The sequence below is a fragment of the Cricetulus griseus genome, chromosome 4 (assembly GCF_003668045.3).
Source record: "Cricetulus griseus strain 17A/GY chromosome 4, alternate assembly CriGri-PICRH-1.0, whole genome shotgun sequence".
In the NCBI taxonomy this organism is placed as follows: Eukaryota; Metazoa; Chordata; class Mammalia; order Rodentia; family Cricetidae; genus Cricetulus; species Cricetulus griseus.
The window spans coordinates 211288725-211309990 of record NC_048597.1 but is presented as its reverse complement, the minus strand read 5'-3'; the positions used below and the strand labels follow the sequence as shown (position 1 = coordinate 211309990).

The window sequence follows — 21266 nt, the reverse complement described above, 5'->3', positions numbered from 1 at the left end:
TTGATGAGGTTGGTATGCAAGGCAGCTACTGCAGGCAGGCTAGTGTGCCTTGAGAAAGGGCCCAGATTACAGCCTGAGGAAACCCCCAGATAGGTAAAGACCTTGACAGGGCAATACAACAAAGTTGCTGGGCAATGGTGTGTGTGTGGGCGGGGCGGGGGGAGATAAGGACCATGTTCCAAAAGCTCTGATGGAAGGGTAGGGAGTCCCTCACACAGGTGAGGCTGCTGCTGTGTGATATGAGGGCGGGGCTTGTTGTGTGAGTGTGAAAGCATGCATGAGGTCAGACTGTAGTAGGAGAATGTTGTGTGAGGGGATTTGAGGAGCTCCCCGGGAAATGAAGGCACAGAAAGTAAGAGTTAATTCTAAGCACTACTTCCTGATTTTGTCCATCCTCATTATTTGACTAGACTCAAATTTATGAGAACATTGTTGCTGCCTTGGCTGGCAAAAGCATTTTTGTGTGTGTGTGTCTATGAGAGACATTTAATGGTCATTGTAGATCGTAAAAGCGTTGACTGCCTTAAGTCTTCATGTGGCATATTTCGTGGTATGCCAAAACCACAAAAATCCCCATGAAGCTTCACATAATGAAGTGTCCAGCAGCCAAAGTCTCTGGGGATTGCTTCACTATTACTAAGTTAAAAAATGTCAGCGTGCAGGTCAGAAATGCCTCCTATTCAAGTATGAAAAAAAATAATCAGCTGGCCCCAACCCCATCCAAGTCTCCAAATTCTCTGTGGCTTTATTCTGTCTCCCACATGGATTCAAGAAGTCCCTGGAGAACATGCTTTTCCTCATGCCAGTCGTGAATGGGGTGCAAGCCTATTTCAGAGCCAGCTCTGACAGTAGTTGGAGCTGAGGAGGTGACTCGATTCTTAAAGTGCCTGACCTCGTAAGACCTGAATTTGATCCCCAGAATCCATATGAAAGGCCCAGCATAATGGCACAAGCTTGCAATGCCAGTGATGAAGAGGTGGGGATCTAGACTAGGGGGCTAGCCTAGTCTAATTTTGGCAAGCCCAGGTCCCAGTGAGAGAATTCTCATGCAGGATCTTAGGAACAAGACAGGGACCACATGGTAATGGGCAACCCTGGCTATCACATCTTAGGTGAGAATAGGATCTTCTTAGAATTTTAGATCATTAAACTCTTCTCTTCAAAAATAATGTATGGGGAAGGCATCATGGAAGGTGACTGTAGAGGCAGGAGGAGGGGAAGAACAGGCCTTGGAAGGGACCTTGGGCAGGTTCTCAACAGAGAGGATGACTGAGTGTGTCGTGGTTAGGCTGGCTTTCTGGGCTGTGGTCTCCCACTTCCTCTCTGGAGCAGAGTTCTGAGCCTTTTCCAGGGCCTGAGTCCATGTAAGCAATCAATAAGCACCTCACCATTTCTCAAGTCATATTCGTGGGGACTTTCAGAGCCTTTTCTGGCTGGTCACTGTGGCTTAGGAGATGCTCCTTTAGTAAAGTGATGGCCTTGCAAGCATTAGAACCTGAGTTCATATTCTCAGCACACAAAGAGAAAGTTAGGCATGCCAGCATGCACCTGCAGTCCCAGCATGGAGGACACAGAGACAGGCTGTCCCTGAAACTCGCTGGCCAACAGCATAGTCAAATAGGTGAGCTCCAGGTTCACTAAAAAAAAAAAAATGCTGTCTCAAAAGAAATACTGTTGCGAGTGATTGAGAAAAATTCAACATTGACTTCTGGCCTCCACACAAATGTATGCATATGCACATGTAAACATATGCACACATGAACACCCACACATAAACACATCCATACGCATATACCACACGCACAAATTTAAGAAAAATGTATAGATTTATTTATTTTATGTGTATGAGTATTCTGCCTGCATGTTTAAGCATTCACCATTTGTATGTCTGGTACCCCTGGGGATCAGAAGAAGACATTGACTCCCCTGGAACTGGAGTTAGGGATGGTTATGAGTCACCTTGTGGGTGCTGGGAACTGAACCTGGATCTTCTGCAAGAACAAGTCATCTTAACCACTGAGCCATCTCTTCAGCCCCACATTTTTTTTTTTTTTCTGAGACAGGGTCTCCACTATGTAGCTCTGGCTGTCCTGGAACTTACTGTGTACACCAGGCTGACCTCAAACTCACAGAGATCTGCCTACCTCTGCCTCCCAAGTGCAGGGATTAGGGGTGTGTCACTATATCTGTTCCCTCACAAAATTTTAAATATAATAAAAGTCCTGTAATTAGACCGGAGAAATGGCATCCCTTTGCAGCCACTACATAACTTCTCCTCTGGAACCCATCTGTCTAACCAAGGCTGTCTGCCTCCATACTGAAGGGGTCCTGGGGAGGGAGGAGAGCCATCATTAACAGGATGCTAGCCTATTTCCTGTGTTCCCCAAAGTAAACTCCAGGAAGGCACAAGTTCATCAAAGCACATCATTCTTTAACCCTGGTAGGACACTAGAGGCCTGCTTCCATCATTTTTCACAGGACTGTGCAATGCTAACTAGAAACAGGCTGGCCTCACCCCTCCTGAGGTCACCCCAGCCTCACCCTGGCAGCACGTGAGTCAACCTTCTGATTCATCCTGAATTTTTTATCTGCAAAATTCCACATCTGATTTCTGGATCTATCAGTGGTTTTGCAATATAGGAGATTTTGTGTTTGGAAGTCAGCTTTCCTAGGATATGGCCCATGGACTGAGGAAGGGATCCAGCAGGGGTGGAGCAGGGGTGCAGCAGGGGTGGAGCAGGGATGGATGTTTCCAACATAAAGAAATGATAAGTGATGACGAGATGGTAGAGATATATCAGTCATTCTGATCCGACCAGGATACAAGCATATGTATGCTGAAATGTCATATACAATGTAAGCATATGCAATTACTGTGTGTCATTACAAATAAAAAATACTTTAATATGCTATTTTATTGATTCTTTGAGAACTTCATACAATGTATTTTTATTGTATTTATCCTCATCCCACCCCCCAGCTCTTCCCAGATCCACCCCTGCCTTCCCACCCCTTTACAACTTTGTGCTCTCTTTACTCATGGAACTTTATCTTATAAAATATTATTCTATAAAAATAATTTGTACATCACAATCTGGGACATGAAGGTCTACTTTTCATTCACAATGATGAGTCACTTTGAGAAACTCAAGTGTATAAGGGAAAGCCCACTGACAAGCAGCGTTACTCAGACTTTTAAAAACTCAGGGAAAGGATCCAGTAACCAGAGACAAGACCAGTGGTGGTTTCCAGCAACAGCAGATTACAACAAAGAAATTACAGGACAAATGTGTGTGCTTGGAAGGGTTTACACCTGCACAGAGAAGGCATGTGCTGGTGCTGGGGCGTGCATGCGTGCATGAGTATGTGGCGTGTGCATGTGCACGTGTGCGTGTGCTGGGACTGGAGTCCTCTTCCCACGCTGCTTCCTTTGTCCTAGGAGGGGCCTGGGAAATGCTACTTGTACTGGGCATGAGGCTTGCTGTACTGGGCATGAGCCATGCTGCTGGCCTGGGACTCCCCTCCTAGCTCCTCATTGCCCTTTGCCAGTGCACTGGAGTCCACACCCTGAGCATCAGACTAGTTTCTTTAGTGGCTAGGGGAGAAAAGGATGACAGCTTGCAGCACTGAATTCATTATTTAAGGAGATGCACACACTTCACCAGCACCTTTCAGTGGTTGTGAAGTAGAACTTACTGCTCACAAATTTATTCCCCAGGCTGCCGGGGAGCTCTTTGAAGAGAACCCAGAGCGGTTAGCAGAGCCAACAAAAGTCATTCATACAGCCTCCCACACACATATTTTCTTTGTTAGTGAGGCTCCTAAGCCAGCAGAAGCATGGCATGGCATGACTTGACTGGAGGCAGCCTGCTGACAAAGTCTGTCATTATATCTGCTAGGCAAGATGGGGACCCAAATCTGAAGAGTCCTGGGGGGAACTAGTTACTGCATACCTGCGGTAGAAGGGCTATGCGTCTATCACTCTGTGCTCTGTCCTCGGGGACACAGCTGACTAGTTTAAGAATGACAGGAATGCTACAGAGCCGGGAGAGTGGCTAAGACATTCTGAAGGCTGAAAATTAAAAAAAAAAAAATTAAAAAAATGGACGCCAGGATAAAGAGAAGGGCTCAACCAACGAGAGTGAATCTCATGGGGATAGAATACAAGGCTTGGCTTCAGCTAGACAGCAAATAGGAAGGTAAGGCCTGGAGTGAGAAAAAGATCTGCAGGGTTCCTGGCTGTTTCGATCATGCTCTCCCAGCTTAAGCCTGCTTTAGGACCTTCGGGTCCAGGGTGGGGAGGCTTTTCTGCCTTTTCCCCAGGGAACCCTGAAGACCTGCACCATATTTGCTGAGGTTGAATGAAGATCCTGGAGCTGAAGGGAGAGAGGTTCAGCCCAGATGTGGAATGACTTTCCTGCAGCTGGGGACTAATAGACTTGGTCTGAATGGTTCTCAGAGGCAGACTAGAACCCATGGAGGTAATACTGGGTCTACCCAGAGTCCCTTGGGAGGGAAAGCCTTTCCTCATGTCCATGGCTGACCACCTCAAGGCAGCTTGAGGGAATTCATATCCTGGAAGTTCAGCTCTAAAGCCAAGGGTAGGCCTGGGCCAGGAGAACCATCTAATGTAGGGCTTGGGGAATGACTAACTAGAGTGAGCTTTGAGTCCCACCCTGTTTGTGCTCATTAGTGTTATAACACACACCTAGACACTTTTGTCTCTACTGCCCATGAAAACTGTGGTGCCCCAGTAACATTGCTGAACAGCTTCATAGAGACTCAAGGATTGGCAGGCCCAAAATATTTGCTACCTGGTGCTTGAATAAAAATGTCTGCCCATGACTTAACATGTTTTTCAAACCCTTTAGCCACTAAGGCTTTTTACAATCAAAGCTTCTGGGGACATAAACCAGATATGAAGGATAGGTATCTTGGGGGGGGCTCCCCTACTCATCCTTCTCCTCACTCCTGCCCCAGGCTAGGAAGAAGACAGGAAAGTGTTATCTGTAACATTCCAGAATACCCAAAAGCCTTAGCTGTCTGCCAGGTCCTGGTGTGTGGGTTGGTTGTTGTGCTACTTTCTCTTTTTCAACGCCCAAGTTTCCATCTTTTCTGATTATAGACATCACAAGCTTGGAGTTCTTAAAAATCCCCTGGTTATGGGAGAAAGATGTCCCATTGGCCTTCCACTCCCAGGGTACACACTGCCTGGGGTGTCCATGTCAAGCCTTTGGGCCACAGGAAGTGTCTGGGCACAGTCAACAGCCTCATTCTCACTAAGTGCAGCAGAAGGAGTAGAAAGTGCCTTCCTGCCTCTCTGGGTGCTTCAGGAGCCGCTGGCTACCTCCTACAGTGATGGCTCATGGTTTCTTCAAACTACATTCCACAGTGGGCTAGGGACTGTTTTCTAGGAGGTCCAAAGCCACTAACATAATAAGAAGCCTTTCCTATCTACCAGGGCCCTTCCCCCTGCCCTGGATAGGACTGAGACAGTCTACCGACCACCCAGGAAGAGTGACCTAATGGAAGAGCAGGAAGGAGCTAGTCTCTGAGACACTTGCAGCAGGCCTGCCACCCAGCCTGATTGCTGAACAAGAAAAATGACTACACAGGCCCCAAGGGCCAGAAGGCGAAGAGGAGCCACACTCAGCCTCCTGCAGGAGGCCAAGGAGGATGCGTCATGTTTTCAATTCACCTGACTTTGTCCACAAAACAGATGCTCCAAGAACCAGACAGAGAGTGGACAGTCTAGGTCAACGGCTAGTGCCTTGAGAGGAGCCACTGTGGTGGAAACGCTTGTTCCGCCAGCCTTAGAGTCCTTGTTCTTTTCTGACCTTCCCTGACACTCAGCTGCTGCCAGGCACAGGCTGTCACTTCTCCATGTTTGTCTTTGTCCTCTCCTACACCATGACTTTCAGAGGGTCCACATCAAACCTTAGTCAGTTTTGTTCGGCTCGTCTTTACAGGGCTGTTTTTCTTTCAGTTGAATTAATAGCACTCATGCTTTGTGACATTTCCCCCACTTGTATTTGTTTGCTTTCTTCCCTTCTCAGATTAAACAGGTTAAATGGTTCCAACTAGGCAGGCTGGGCAGCTTTCACCCTAACTACCCCCCCACCTACCCCAGACACACTTCCCCCCATCCTTTATATATACCACTCTACCTGCTCCCCTCAAATGCCTGCTCACCCCCACTTCCCCACCCACACACTTCCTCCTACCTGTGTGTTCTCCCCTTCACCCCACTTCCTCCTTGCTCTATACTCCCAACTCCTCACAATCCCCCATCGACATACCTTCACCCCCACCCGTACCCACACACTTCTCTTTCCAGTATCCATTGAAGGGAGCAGCTCCCCATTTCAGCAGCCTTAACAGCCGAACATGAGCTTGCCTGACCTTGTCTTGGTCACTAAGGTCAGATGCCTGCCCCTTTCGGCAGCCATGACAGTAACACCTGCTTTTCTGACCTTGCCTTGGTCCTAGAGGTTAGGTGCCTGCCTCGTAGCAAGGAACCAATCAGAAGTTAGCTGGTGGTGCTATGCTTTGCGGCTCTGGGTGTGCTTTTCAGACAAGTGCACAGCAATGACCCGCAGAGCATAGCAACCACCCTGGGAGGGCCTATGGGCCATAACAACCAGTTGACCAATCAACACAGGGCAAACCCTCCAAGCCTGGAGGCACACCAATCCTGAGCCTGTGTGTACCCCTAGACACTCCCCTTACGCTGCCCTATAAGATCGCTATGCAGACGCTTTGAGCTGTCTTTTCTAGCCATCGGCCATGGCGGGTGGGTGGATGAACGACCCCCTCGTTAAACAACAATAAAGCCTCGTGCAGTTTGCATCAAGCTTTTGACTCCGCCTGGTGACTGGGGTGACCGAGGTCCTGGGCTGAGATCCTGGAGGCCTGAGCTTCCGGGGGGTCTTACACCATCTCTGCACACACCAGCCTCCTCTCCCCTCCATGCCTTGCTTCCTCCCTACCTCATTCAACTTCCTGATGTAGAGGTAGATGCTCTGCCTCACGCATACCTATGTGCCACAGGCACACGGCACAGCCCTCATTTCCCCACGGCTTCTGGCGGCCCCATTTCATACCACAGCTGGATGTTTACCACAAAGCCACCTGAGCTCCTGTTCCAGATCCATTCTCTTTGTGGCCTGGCCCGGTGTGGCTTACAGGTTTAGGAGACGGGTTTGGCTCTGGAGGTTGAGAGCTGCGTGAGGGAGTGTTGAAGTCACTCTGGATGCCAAGGCTTCCCTCTCCGTGCTTTCCCGTTACCCACCTTCCTAGGGACACCACTGAGAGTACAGGATAGGAAGCAGCAGCTTCAGACACAAGGGGCTGGGAGGGCTTCTTCCCTTTCTTTTCTTAATTACTCCAAAAATACAACTCTACCCCCGCCCCACCTCCTTTCCTGCTCAGCCTCTGGGAAGCTTCCTGCCCAGGCAACCATTGTCTGCCAGGCTGACTTCCGCATGGGCTAGACTGAACCTTTCACAGGTTTTCCTAGTCCCTCAAAACACCCGTTTCCAAAGCCCCTTCTCACTTCTCCTGGGAGAACCGGTCTCAACGCTGGCTTGTTTCCCATCTGCAAAAGCCACTCTGCACCTCTAGTCGTGGGCTTGGATGAAGGTTTTGGCTGGATCGCTAGTCTCTAAAGGCGCCAAGGCCCATTTCCGGACCCCACTGACATTTAGAAAATCTAAACATCCATAAATGTCTGCATGGACTTTTTAAAATAGGCAATTAGTTGTTAAAGGTCTTCGTGACTTCCCACAACGTTGAGCCTTTCTTCAATTTATTCCCCTCTCTGAAAATCATATTCCTCTTCATTTCCCATGGTCATTTCTGGAGCAGCTTTGCTCCACAGGGGGAAGAAATCGGCAAATACTCATGAGGAGGAGAGTGGGGCTGATCCTGATCGATAACAGACCCCAAATGCAACAGCAAGGCAAGCAAACAGAAATTTCCCCAACACCACCATGAGCTACACTCTTTGTATCTATATAAGGTATCTGTTACATGTTTCTATTATTCCACTTTCATTTTAGTCTGAGAACACACTGGATGAGAAAGTATTTTACAGGTAAGGATACTGAGGTTTAGAAAGGAAGAGTATCCCCCTAAGACAGTGGCTGAGGCAGCATCTGAGTGTCAAGGTTCATGCTCCATCTACCAATGAGAGGCTCTGGGGGGCTTTGGCAACTGGTTAGAACAGAAGCCCACATTCTCACCCAGAAGGACCCTATGCCCACATGGGGATACAGTGGAGGACCTAGGGTGAGGACAAGCATTCACCTGCAGGCTCTCCCAAACTATCCAGCACACAGCAAAGAGCTTGTCAAAGAACACCATGTGTGTTCTCACTGGGGCTCCTGAGGGGCTCCCAGTTTACTCAGTGTCCTACAGCCCAGTGTCCTACAGCCCAGTGTCCTATAGCCCTTTCCCCACCACCACATAAGCAAGAGCCCCCACTTGACAATCACGGCCTATCCCAGCTACTGACACATGCCTCTGCAGCCATCATAGCTTTCTGGGAGAGCTGTTTCTCTTTTAGACCCTCTGAGGTACTGAGTCTCAAAGCAGGGAAGAAATGGCCCAAGGCCACACCATCAGAGAGTCTCCGAGCCCAGTCTCAGCCCAAGGACTGCCTGGCTCCAGAAGACAGTTCAGATGCACCATTTGGGTGTCGCATGTAATGAAATAGGCCCCCACCCCGTGACCTTGCATAATTCAAAGCTGAAGTTCCCACAGGAATACATTTGAAGTAGAGTCACGATCAGCCTTTTCCAATGAAATGAGACTTGATGAATATTTATCTGAACATATTAACATGGCGCACTTCCACACTGCATGAGCACCTAGTACACAGCCCAACTAAAGCCACAGATGTGTGTGACGCCTAGGCCAAGGGCCTCCTCATCTTGTTGCCTGGCAGCAGGAAGATACCCCGAAGGGAGTCCATCCCCAAACTCTTCCAGCTGTTGCTTGAATCCCATCAAAGCCAGTGCCACTTTATTGTTGCAATCAGAGTTTGCACAAACAGGATGAGCAATGACAATAACCACAAAACAGCCCATTCCCGCAGCCTGTGCACACTGCAGGCCTGTCAGGCAAGCTGTGGTGATTTGGGCCAGGAGCAGTGGGGTTAAGACTGGGCTGCTATCGACTTCCTGTGATCTGGGGGCTTTGTGGTAAAGCCCAACTCAATCTAAATAGCCATCCCTAATAAGGAGCAAAGTGAAGCCATCTCGAACCTCCCTCCCGTGGCTACACTGTACAAAGCAAATGCCATGGGCTGTGGGCCCAGGCCTCGGGGAGCCGACCAGCCTGACTGAGTAGGCCATGGTGTGTGGTGTCTGGCAAAGTGCCCTCTCCTCAGCTTGGCCCCGGTGCTCCAGGCTCCCTTGCTGATCTCATTAGCCTTGTCTTCATGCATCAGAAAGGTCAAGTCCTGACTCTCCATCAGAGCTGATCTCCAATGCCCTGTCTAGATAGAGAGGAGAAAGGACAGGGCAGAACCCATGGGATTGGGTTTGTCCTCATCCTTGGTTCACTTGGAGCAAGGCTCAGCCTTTAAACAGTTCAGGATGACAATGTGCCTATGAGAATGACTAGAGCACCTGGAGGACAGAGTGACAGCATCAGAACCTTGCAGACACTTCACCAGTAGACCTCTCTGTTCCTAATCCTCCTCATCCCCCACCCCCATCCCAATCAACTATCCGTCTCCTGCACAGGCCTCACAACCCATAGAGGATTTTCCTCTGCTATTCTAAGTGATTCACCGCTGGAACTTAGTCTTCCTTTAGAAGAGCCCGGTATTCAAGCAAACACGAATCAGTTATTGCTCAGCATGTTCATGAAGCTACCACCCCATCCTACTTCTTGTGTGCTAAGGACAAGGACAAATTCATCCCAAGCTAACCTCCAAAGCAGTGATGACCCTGGGGTGCTGAGTCCACATGGGGATGTAGACACTATACTACTGCAGGTTCACTCCTGATCTTGCCACAGATAGTTTACACAGGGGAGAAAAGACCCCGTTACAATCCACTCCACAGTCACATTAAAGAACACATAGAAGGAGGATTCACAATGAACATGAACAAGCAGGCACAACAAAACAGAAGGGGTCACATTCTTAAAGCTTGAGCTGGTGGGACAATTCAAAAAGTCTACATAAACAAATAGATTGAAAATACTTGATATCAAAGAATCATATTATACATATCAGTTAAAAGCATTAAGACATCACAAAATTAGGGCTGAGAAATTTGAAAACAAATCATAACTCTTAGAAATTAGCAAAATAGAGAGAGCTCTTAAAATTTTGCATAATGGAAGGGTTTGACTCCAATTTAAAAGGCTAGAGAGAGACTCACAGAATGGGAAGGCATACTTAAAGGAAACCACTAAGCATGTGGCACGGAGGAACAATGCACTGGAAACTACAGTGAAGTTGAGAGATGAGGGGTTCAGAAATGAAAATGACTGACGTGTGTATTTCTATAAAAATTCCAGGGGGAAAGGATGAAAAAGCTCGGGAGTATTTTTGGCTGACAAACTTTTAGAATTAAATAAAAATATTGGTCTTATAAAAAAGAACTGAATTCCCAAACAGACGCAGATTAACCCATATGTAAACATACTTTGGTAGCAAAACAACAAAGAAAAGAGAAATTTTAAGTGTAACTACAGAGAATAAAACCAGGATGCCTAAATAAAACCAGGTTGATAATTAGACAGATGAGGAAGGTCCATTGAGAAATCCCAAAAGACAAGGGTGTGTTGTCTTCAAAGTTCTGAGCAGGAATAACTATTAATTTGAAAGAGTTTATAACTAAACTAATATACGAGCATGGGTAAAATTCAAATCTTTTATGACAGGGTTTTTTTTTTATCACCCAAGGGCTCATCTAAGTAGCAACAAAGGATATCTCAGGAAGAGGGGGAAATTGAAACAACAATGTAGGTGAAATGCCCCCCAAGAAACAGTTAACACAGAAACCCATAACCTTGTAGGTAAATATCAATAGGCACTGAGCACTGTAGGTAGATTAGACAGGTAAGACTGGGCAGCAATGATGGCCAGTGGGCTTTAAGGTGTCCAGGGACTATGTTCTTCTGAAGAATAAAGACATTCAATAGCCTAGAGCTTGTTCAGTCATAAATCAATGTTAAACACAGGGGCAATGGTGAGCCACACTATTTAAGAGTTAGAGGATTAGCCAGATGGTGGTGGCTCATGCCTTTAATCCCAGCACTCAGGAGGCAGAGGCAGGCCTGATCTACAAAGAGAGTTCCAGGACAGCCTGAACTACACAGAGAAACCATGTCTCAAAAAACTCAAAAAGAGTTAGAGGATTACACATAACAGGCATGCCAATTGATGTATGAATTTAATGCAATCCCAGTCAAAATTCTAGAAGGATATTTTTCTTTTGAATATAAACAACTAGATCTCAAAGTTTCCACAGAAAAAAAGAACAAAACTAAATAAAACCCTGGTGAGGGAGGACGTGCAGTGCTGGCAAAGGTGACACACAGATTAGTGGGTGGGAAAAGAAGTCCAGAGAGGAATCCACACGTGTGGTCAACTTTCTTCTCTGTGCGAATGGTAGAACTCAGGGTCTTGTGTATTTGGGGCAAGCTCTCTACCACTGAGCTGCAGCCTTAGCCCAAGACAATTGATCTGTTATAATGGTACAAAATTATAGTATGGTGAAAAGACAGTTTTTGTAACAAAATGTGCTAGGAAAAATTACATGCATATACAAAAGAAAAAACATGAGTGCTGATAAACGGTTAACTCAAAACAGATCCTAAGTCTACACATAAATACAAAACAATGGAAACTCCCTGAGAAATGCATAGAAAATGTCCCTCTCCTGGGATCAGGCAGGGTTCTTGAATGCAGTACCAGAAAAATGAGTCATTGAAGGGCAAAAATAAGGAAAAGCTGGATTTCGCCAAAATTAAAACCTCTTTTGTTGTTGTTGTTGTCCTGGAAGTGGCGTACATTCTGTTAAAAGAATACGCATGGTGAGCCTGAGATTGGGAGGAAATTTTTGTAAAGCTCACATCAAACAAAGAGCTATCTAGAATTTGTATAAAATTGCAAACTCAGCAATTTAAAACCACGACAATTTATAATTAGTTGATGGGCTGATAGGCAGAGAGGAACATTTTCTTCAAGCGTCGAAGCCAATGGTAAGGCACCCGCACTCTTATAAATAAATCCTCACTTACACTCCGGTAATCAACCCTGGTGAAACTCTGTCTCTCTCACACACACTCCGACATGAAAACAGAAGAGGGGGCTAGCTGAGAAAAGGAAAAGGATTAGCAGGCGTGGGAGAAAGAAAGTGAATATGATCAAAATACATCATGTACATGTATGGAAATGTCACAATGAAACCTATTATCATGCATAATTAATATATGCTAATTAAAAGAATTCTAAAAATAAAATGTAAGGAAAGGTTGCCTTTCCCTAGATCCTTCACTACTGGTTAATACCATGCTTAACCACATAAATTCTTGGTCTATTTCATCTTGTCACAAGGCACCGCAGTATAAAAAGAAGTCACAGAAAGAGCCTGTTCTTGACGAGGGTCAGGAGACAGGCCTCCCTGTCTCTCTCCTTAGCTACTTGGACCATGAGGAGACAGTTGAATTTCTTCAAGTGCCAAGACCTACTATGTAGCCATTTCCTCCCAATTGAAACATTCCCTTCAGGTTAGAAGAGTGGTTCTCAACCCCTTTGAGAGTAGAATGACCCTTTCATAGGGGTCACCTAAAGCCACCTGCATATCAGGTATTTACATTATGATTAATAACAGTAGCAAATTTGCAGTTCTGAAGTAGCAACAAAAATAATTTTATGGTTGGAATCACCACAACACGTGGAACTAGATTGCAGCGTTAGGAAGATTGAGGCAGAGCAAAACTGTTAAGACTAAGAAAGCTGTAGAAACCAGTAAGACTCAGAAGTTCATCGAGTTACAAGATTTACAAATCTTGTCATACACAAGGGTCATACACAGCAGGAATCAGCTGCTGGGGAAGAGGAGCCTCTGGGAGAGTTGCCTACAGTTGTCCAGGGGGCTCTAAGGGTACAGCTCTTGTGAGTCTTCACCCACGATGGAGTGTGCCTTTCGGTGATGTGGTGGCCTTAGAGTTACCCATGCCCCTGCAATCCCTCCCCACGCCCCTGCAATTCCTCCCCACGCCCCTGCAATCCCTCCCCATGCTATTATAATCCCTTCCCATGCTCCTGTAACTCCTCACCTATGCTCCTGCAATCCCTTCCCATGCTCCCATAAGCAACCTGAATAAACTTATTGGTTCACCAAGCTAGAGTTGAGTAGAGTCATCACTTTGGGATGTCATAGTGTCTTATGTGGAGTGAGCAGACATTTGTTCATATTTCCCCTGGAAAAGTTACATAAGTCCTCATTTTATGACTTTTCTCTGCAACCCACTAGTGTCCCAGCATCAAAGACTGTACCATACAAATGCTATGTAATTTAAAGTAAAGTCAATGGGTGCAACAGTCACAAAACATCAAGAAAACCCCCAAACTTCATAGTGTTCCACACTTTTCCTTCAGGCTTCTGTGGGCTCTGGTCCCAGGCAGGTAATGTTTGGATTGACCCTGGCATAAAGCACAAGGGATCATGGGGAGAGGCCTGCAACCACAGGGCCTCTTCCTACTTCTGTGTGGTTCAATAGATTCCACAGCTCAGATGTGGTCTGGAGAGAAACTGAACTACTAAAGCCAAGGACGGTCTCCAGCAGGAGAGGAAAGGAGCATGACCCAGAGTGGAAATCCTAACCGCAGGGGCACCACGTCAACTCTGTACCATGCTCATCCTGTCTCATCTCCTCAAGGCAGGAGTCCGGGCTACTCACCGGCAGTGCTTGAGGCATATTGATAGGGTTCCGACAGGAAGTGTGGGAGGGTGAGGACAAAAGCCCCCGCAGCCAGGAGGAGACCTCCTATGCCGATCATCCGCGGGCGGTTCACCCGGCTGCCAAAGTAGCTGACAAAGATGATGAGGATGGCATTGCTGGTCTGCAGAGGGGAACAAGGGATCAAGTGAGCGCCAGGTCCTGCCTTCCCCTAGCTCAGAGACTGACCATATTTCATCTAGGGAGAATAGACAGGGAAGGGGCTGTCCAGCATTAGTGGGATCCCTAATGCTAGCCTTGCCCTGATAGTCTTGTGTATGTTGTATCCCCACAGCACCAGCTTTCCTGCAGCCTCGACATTTTGGACCGGCCCAGTGGAATTATCTGAACACACGATGGACTAATCCAAGTCTTGACCATATTATACACCAGTCTGGAGTGTGTGCTTGGGTCTGCAAGGGGGTGTACTCACATATGCATGGGTTTTGATATAGAGTTTCTCACTGACCCAAAGATTGCCAAATATCTAAGCTGGTTGGCGGTAGAGACCCTCCTGTCTCTACCTCCCTAACCTTAGGATTACAGGCACATGCCACTGCTACACCTGGATTGTGAATCATAGGCTCTGGGGATGGAACTCATGTCTTCATGCTTGCACAGAAGCTCTTTACCAAACGAGCTCTCTCCCTAGCTCTCCTTTTGGGGCAAAATCCAAGGAATCCTCCCATCCTGGAAGGCTCCTGAAGTAGCATATATTTCTTAATTAAACTCCTAACTTTAACGAAGTCCAGGGTAACAGACTCTGGGACTCTGAACTGAAAGTCAGGATGACTCCACAAGCCATGCAACTGCTCTCGTTTTATACTTTGTGCTGGTTAATTTTCATCAATGTGACACAAAGTAGGCTCATCTGGGAAGAGGAAACCTCAGTCCAGAAAATACCTCCATCAGCTGGCCTGTAGGCAGGTCGATGGGGACATTGTCTAGATTAATGATTAGCTGGCGGGGGGAGCTAGCCAACTGCAGGTGATGCCATCCCTGGCAGGTGGTCCTGAGCTGTAATAACAAAGCAAGCTGAGCAACCCTACTAGCAGGAGCCAGGGAAAAGCTTTCCTGCATGGTCTCTGCTCCTGCTTCAGTTTCTGCCCTGGCTCCCCTCCACGATGGCCTGATGTGGAAGTGTGAGAGCGATAAACCCGTTCTTCTCCAAGTTCCTTTGGTCATGGTCTTTATGACAGCAACAGAAAGAAAACTAGAACTTGACGGCAAAACAGTAAATGTCATGTTTGGATCCATGAAGTCAGGAGACAGACTGAATAAACCAGGGAGGCTCGGCTTTAGGTTGTCTATGCCATGCTAGAGCAATCTTCTGGAGGAGTTGGCTTCTGCCCCGACAACTCTGCTTCTAACCCACCTCCATAGCCATCCTAAATTCTTCAAAACAAAGGACAAGGACCAGACATAGCACTTCCAAGTCCTGTCCAGTGTGGACAGGACCTCTGTGTTCCCGATGCTCCTTAGGAGGTATGTTTCTTGTGTCCACCACTTTGGCCCCAGTGCCTTTCCTCCCCCATGGCCACCTTCTCATGGAACCTACCAACTATCTTCTAGAGCTTTATTTTTGTACATTTGTCTTGGCTTTTTGTCCATCTGTTTTTTTCTGCATCCCAGCACCTAGGACAGTGTCTGGCAGGCAGTTGGTGCTCATTGACATTTGTCAAGGAGCATGACCAACAGACAGAGGCTGTGGCACAAAGAAGAGGGTGTGAAGCTAAGTGAGGTGTATGAGGAGGCAGCCTGGCCTCAGCAGGGAGCCCTCCAGCCTGAAGTTTCTAGAACATTCTGCAATGGGTACCCAGAGAAAGAAAAAGCATCTTCTTGGGTTTCATTTCTTTCCTTCTTGCTTCTCTACTGTTCTTTTATAAATGGACTGAACTGTAAGACCATTCCAGCTCTGCTAGCTGACTAGAAAGGGCATGTGTGAGAGGTGGTGGAGGGCTCCAAAACAAACCAGGAAGGAAGGTTGGGGTACCTTGGCCCCTTCTCATCTGCAGAAGCCGGGGTTGGTTTCTCTGTGGGTCACTGGACCTGCTTGGGTACTGGGTATTGCTCCCCAGCTTTTCGTCAGCAGAGGAATACCTTGAAAGAATTCTTTATTCTTTTCCCATTTAAAGCACACCCCCAAACTGCAGTTGTTCTAGCCAAGAAGAGGACCTCAGGCCTGATCCATCACTCTCAGGGTGCTCCCAGAACAGCTCCATCTACATGGTGGTGTTGAACATTTGAAGCATGACATAAAGCCCATTAATTGTACACTCTGTCCTTCTGTGTCTCAAAATCAAGGCTGCTAGAGACTGGAGATGGACATCTCAGGCAGGGCTCTAGAACTCTGGAGAATCTACCTTGTCTGTTTCCCCCTCAATGTCATGTCAGAGGGGACAATAGGAGCAGCTGCTTCCCAAGGCCAAGACACCCATGGCTTCTCTATTCAAGTCCCTCTGCCTGCCTTTGAACTGCCATAGGCGGTCTGTGTCCTTTCATCTCACCTGGACCCAGGAAGGCTTTGAAAATAGAGCTTTGGTCTGAATGTTTGTACTCACTATACACTCAGATGGCCTCACCCACCCTTGCACTAGGCTGGACTTTCTTCATACACCCCTTCCCCCTACACACACACACACACACACACACACACACACACACACACACACACACACATTCACTCACCACCAACGGCACACAAACTCCAGTTGTTCCTGGACCACAATTTTATTTCAAGCATTCAATGATGCAGATAGAGTTTAAGTGTGGGAGCTCATGGTTTTGATTCCTCTTGACTGCTGGAGAAGAGGGTGTGCCATATATGTCAGATCTCATTTGTTTAATAGACGAGCCTAGAACATAGTGTGAGAAGGAGCCAGAGGCCATGTCTGGACTCACCGAGAACTGTGGGTAGCCTGTGATACATACACGGGCCAGGGCCAGGCTACAGTGATGTAAATGTCAGAGGTTTGTTTTCTTGCTGTCTGTTGTCTGTGAGGACAGTATCAAGTCAACGGCCAAATTTAGGGTTTGTATTCTGCACTGGGATGTAACCCCAGCCCCCCTGTTATGCTCCTCTCAAATCCCATGGTTAGGATAGTACACACAATGAAGGGTGGTCAAAAGCCTCCCACTCAGGGCTGGAGAGATGGCTTGGCATTTAAGAGCATTTGTTGCTCTTGCAGAAGAGCCAGGTTTAATTCCCAGCACCTGCACAGTGCTTCACAACCATCCGTATCTCCAGTTCCAGGGGATCTAATGCCCTCTCCTAGCCTCCTTGGGTACCAAACATGCACATGATACACATATGTATACATGCAGGCAAAATGCATAAAATAAAGTAATCTAATTTAAATTTTTTTTTTTAATAAAGAGCCTCCTACTCACCTCGTTCAAGCTGGAAATGAGACCTGAGGAAGAACTGGAGAGCCCAAAGCGCTTCTCGATCGTGGTGAGGCTGCTCTTGAAGTAGGCACTGTAGAGAAGCTGGCAGAGCTGCAGGAGGCCATGGCAAAGCACGAACACCTGGGTAACAGATGACAGCCCGTGAGGCCTCTGCACGTGACCCAGGTGCCTGCCCAGCCTTCCATCCAGGGCCTCTGGGGGCAGCGGGGACTGCCTCCTCGTGGAAACACTTATTTCACTGGATGCTTATGAGGGTGAAATGCTATCAGGTACCATACCATATTACACACCTGGGAAACAGTCTGAAAATTCTAGCCATTCCCAGATTTACCAGATTTTTTTTTTTTTTTTGAGACCCTGTCCCATGTCTCCCAAGTTGGCTTCAAACTCACTGTGAAGCTGAGGATGACCTTGAACTTTGGATTCTTCCACCTCTACTTTGTGCTGAGCTCACAGGCCTGTGTCACCACGCTTGGTTTTTATGCTGTGCTGGGTGTTGAAACCAAGGCTTTGTGCACACTAGGCAAGCACTCTAATGAACTACATCTGTCATCACAAGGATCCCACTAAAACCATGGGGAATGTCATGCCCCATGCAAGACCCTGCATAACACAAGCATCAAGGGCCACTGGTACCTTGTGTTGCTCCCTAGCCAGATCACAGTATGCCACGGACTGTTGCTTGGTCTTCCTCCTGAGCCCTGAGTGAACTGAAAGCCATCCTCTATTCAATCTGGACCATTCTCAGTGACACCAGTGAGCTCTCAGTTGGGATACTCTGCTTCTCCTGACCTGCCCACAGTTCCCAATCTCCATCCTCCAAGGCCCAGCTCTCCTATCTCCAGGAAGACACAGTCCTCTAACCACCTAATTGAACGAATATCCTCGTTCCATCTTCCCAAGCTTTTTATCTGGGCTACCTTGACCTCTTACAAGAATATTTATGGCTGGTCTTGTCCCCCTCTGGATGGATGCTCAAGACCTTGGAGAAATGCCAAAGGTTATTATTTGTCACTGTCTCCCACCTAGCCTCACATGCCTTGTCCTGTGTGTGCTGAGTAAATGTGAGTTCCATGCCTGACAGAAATAGATGTGCATCACAAAGCAAGGTGGAAGAGGAATTTGATGGTGTCCTCAGCTCCAGGCTGAACCTTCCTGGGACTGCAGTGGCTGCATGAAGAGGTCCTAAGTCCCACAAGTGCCACATCCTTAAGCAGTGCTTGGAAGTTTCCTTTGGGCCATGCTTTCTTCCATGGAAGAGTGGTGAGTTGTCATGTTTCAAACCCTGTGAAAGTTATTCTCTTAGCTGAAGGGCTGGTGTCTGAGAAGAGCAGCTGGGACTGCACCTTCATCTCCACTTCCCTCCAAAACTGAGCCTACCTCTCTGCTGGGCCCTCTTTCCAACCCGTGGGATTTTCTAGCTGCTAGCACAGAGCCTTGGTGAGGCCAACTTGAGGCTTCTGTGACAGAGTCCAGAACTCACTGTATGTCCTCTTCATGGCCTCTGAGTCCAGAAGGTCATAGCCCTCAGCACCCCAGACCCCTCCAGAAACTACTACCTGCCTCTGAGCCCCAACAATTAGCCCCCTCCTCCCCAGAAGCAAAATAAACCCTGCCAGAATCCAGAGGCACCCTTCCAGGCCTGCCTCCCAGAAAGCATCTCATGAGTTTTCTTTCATGAGCTTGAATGATAAATAGTTTGTGATAAATAGGCTTTGGGAATGATTTTGTCCCAGTTTCTTTCCCAACATGGAGAAACTGAGGTCCATAGATGGGGAACCTGGGTGCCCAGCGAGGTTCCTGCCGGTAACTTTTGGAGCATAGGGGCTTGTCACTTGAGATGTGTGGAGTCAGTGGTATTTGAACGTGGTTCTCACTCTACATAGCTATCCCCTTCTCTTGAGCCCTTAGTTTTCTCAGTTGTGAGGTAACTCACCTAAATCACTGATCCTTAAGCCAACTTTGGGTAAAAGCAGAGGATAGAGGGCATGGGGGTGTCTTTGGAATGGAGTCTAAGGCCCAAGTCTAGATCCATAGAATCAAAATCCGTGGGAGTCAAGTCCTAAATGTGTGTTTCGAAAGAGTTCCTGAAGCAGAAACTGGTGGGCAACATGGACCGTAATTCCTGGGCTGAATGTCTCTGACCATGTGTAATTCCTGGGCTGAATGGCATGTTCTGGCTCTGACCATGTCTGTGTGATGGAGAATCAGAAAGGGAAAAGCAAACACAGAACTTGGATGAGATGAGGAGGTAAAGGTGGTGATGAAAGCAAAAGTGGCCATAAAGGTAAGAACGTTGGAGAAGATGATGTTAAAGGGGCTGGTGCTGGTGAAGGTGGAGGCAAATGTGACACTGAAGGTGAAAATGGCAATAAAAGTCAAAATATTGGAGGAGTTGATGGTGTTTCTTCTGGCTAGATTTATGTCAACTTGAGACATGATAGAGTGATTTTTAGAAAAGGAAATCTTCATTGAGAAAATGACCCCACCAGATTGGTCTGTGGGCAAGCCTGTAGTACATTTTCTTAATTGGCAGTTGCTGTGGGAAGGCCCAGACCACTGTGGGCAGTGCCACTCCTGAGCTGGCAGTCTTGGGTTATAAGGAAGCAGACTGAGAAAGCCATAAAGAATAGGCCAATAAGTAATGTTCCTCTATGGCCTCTGCGTCAGCTCCTGCCTTCCGGTCTGTGCCCTCCTTGTCTTCTTGCCCTTACTGTTACCTGGAAGTGTAATGCAAATTTAACTCTTTCTTCCCCAGGTTGCCTTTGCTTGTGGTGTTTGATCACAGCAACAGAAATGTTAACTAAGACAGTATTAGCGACGGTGGAGATGCTGGTGCTGACCAAGTGAACATGTTGGTGAAAATAACGTAATGGTGAAAGAGATGATAAGTGGGTGCTCTGATTTCCTTTCTGTTGCTGTGATAAAACACTCTGACCAAAAGCAATTGAGGGAAGGAAAGGCTTTATTTAACCTTACAGGTTACAACCTATCATTGAAGGAAGTCAGGGCAGAAACTCAAATAGGAATTTGAAGCAGAAGCCAAGAGGAACATTGCTCTCTGGCTTGCTCAGACTCATTGTCATGGAGATAGCTCCCTTATACAGCCCAGGACCACCTGTCCAGGGAATGGTACTGCCACAGTGTACTGAGCTCTCCTGTATTAATTCACAATCAAGACAATCCCTCGCAGACATGCCCACAAATCACCTCCATAAAGACTCAACTGAGACTGTTTTTAAGGGGTGGGGGATGCTTATAGGCTGTGTAGATAGCTGATGCTAACCGGGACAGAAAATATTAGTAAAGATGGGGTAAAGGTGATAGAGATGGTGTCAGTGTTGCTGTTGCTGATGGTGAAAGTGCTGGTAGAAGGTAATGGTGATGACGACGGTGAGAGTAAAGTGGAGGTGCTGGTGGAGGTGATAGCAGCGAAGATAATAGGACTAGACAGTTTGATCATTGCTCACACATACAAGACACCAACACACGGCATCTTGGAATATTCCCTGAGTCAGGCTGGACTCAGGAAAGAACCAATCTAATACATAATGCTTTAGATCAGCCCTTGAAAGTTAATGCTCCTAAAATCACCTGAGGTCCTCTTCTGGATACACTCTTTTTCAGTACATTCTCCTGACAATCCCATGGCTGTCAATTCTTGGTTCCTCTTTGAGAACTTCCCCCAGAACTCTACACTCTGGTTTAGCATTCTACTGTCTGTTGGACATGTCTACCTGTAAACTCCAGACCCCTCGGACTAGTCACTCTCCAGAAATGACATACTGTCTAGTTCAAAGTTGCTTCCTCAATCCCTGCACCCTATTGATGACTTTTGAGCAGAGGTACCTTGAAAGCTTGGTACATGCTTGTGACGAGAGTGGCGTCTAGCA

The 21266-nt window shown here is 47.2% G+C and overlaps 1 protein-coding gene across 1 annotated transcript in view; it reads right to left on the bottom strand.

Moving 5' to 3' along the window:
• Slco2a1 (solute carrier organic anion transporter family member 2A1) overlaps nucleotides 1–21266 on the bottom strand; it is a 67691-nt gene that overhangs the window by 19912 nt on the left and 26513 nt on the right. Inside the window, exons 2-3 of the mRNA XM_027414329.2 lie at nucleotides 17356–17493; nucleotides 13927–14089 (exon numbers count right to left, since the gene is read on the bottom strand). Coding sequence (XP_027270130.1) covers nucleotides 13927–14089; nucleotides 17356–17493 — 301 coding nt within the window. The remainder of the gene's footprint in view (nucleotides 1–13926; nucleotides 14090–17355; nucleotides 17494–21266) is intronic.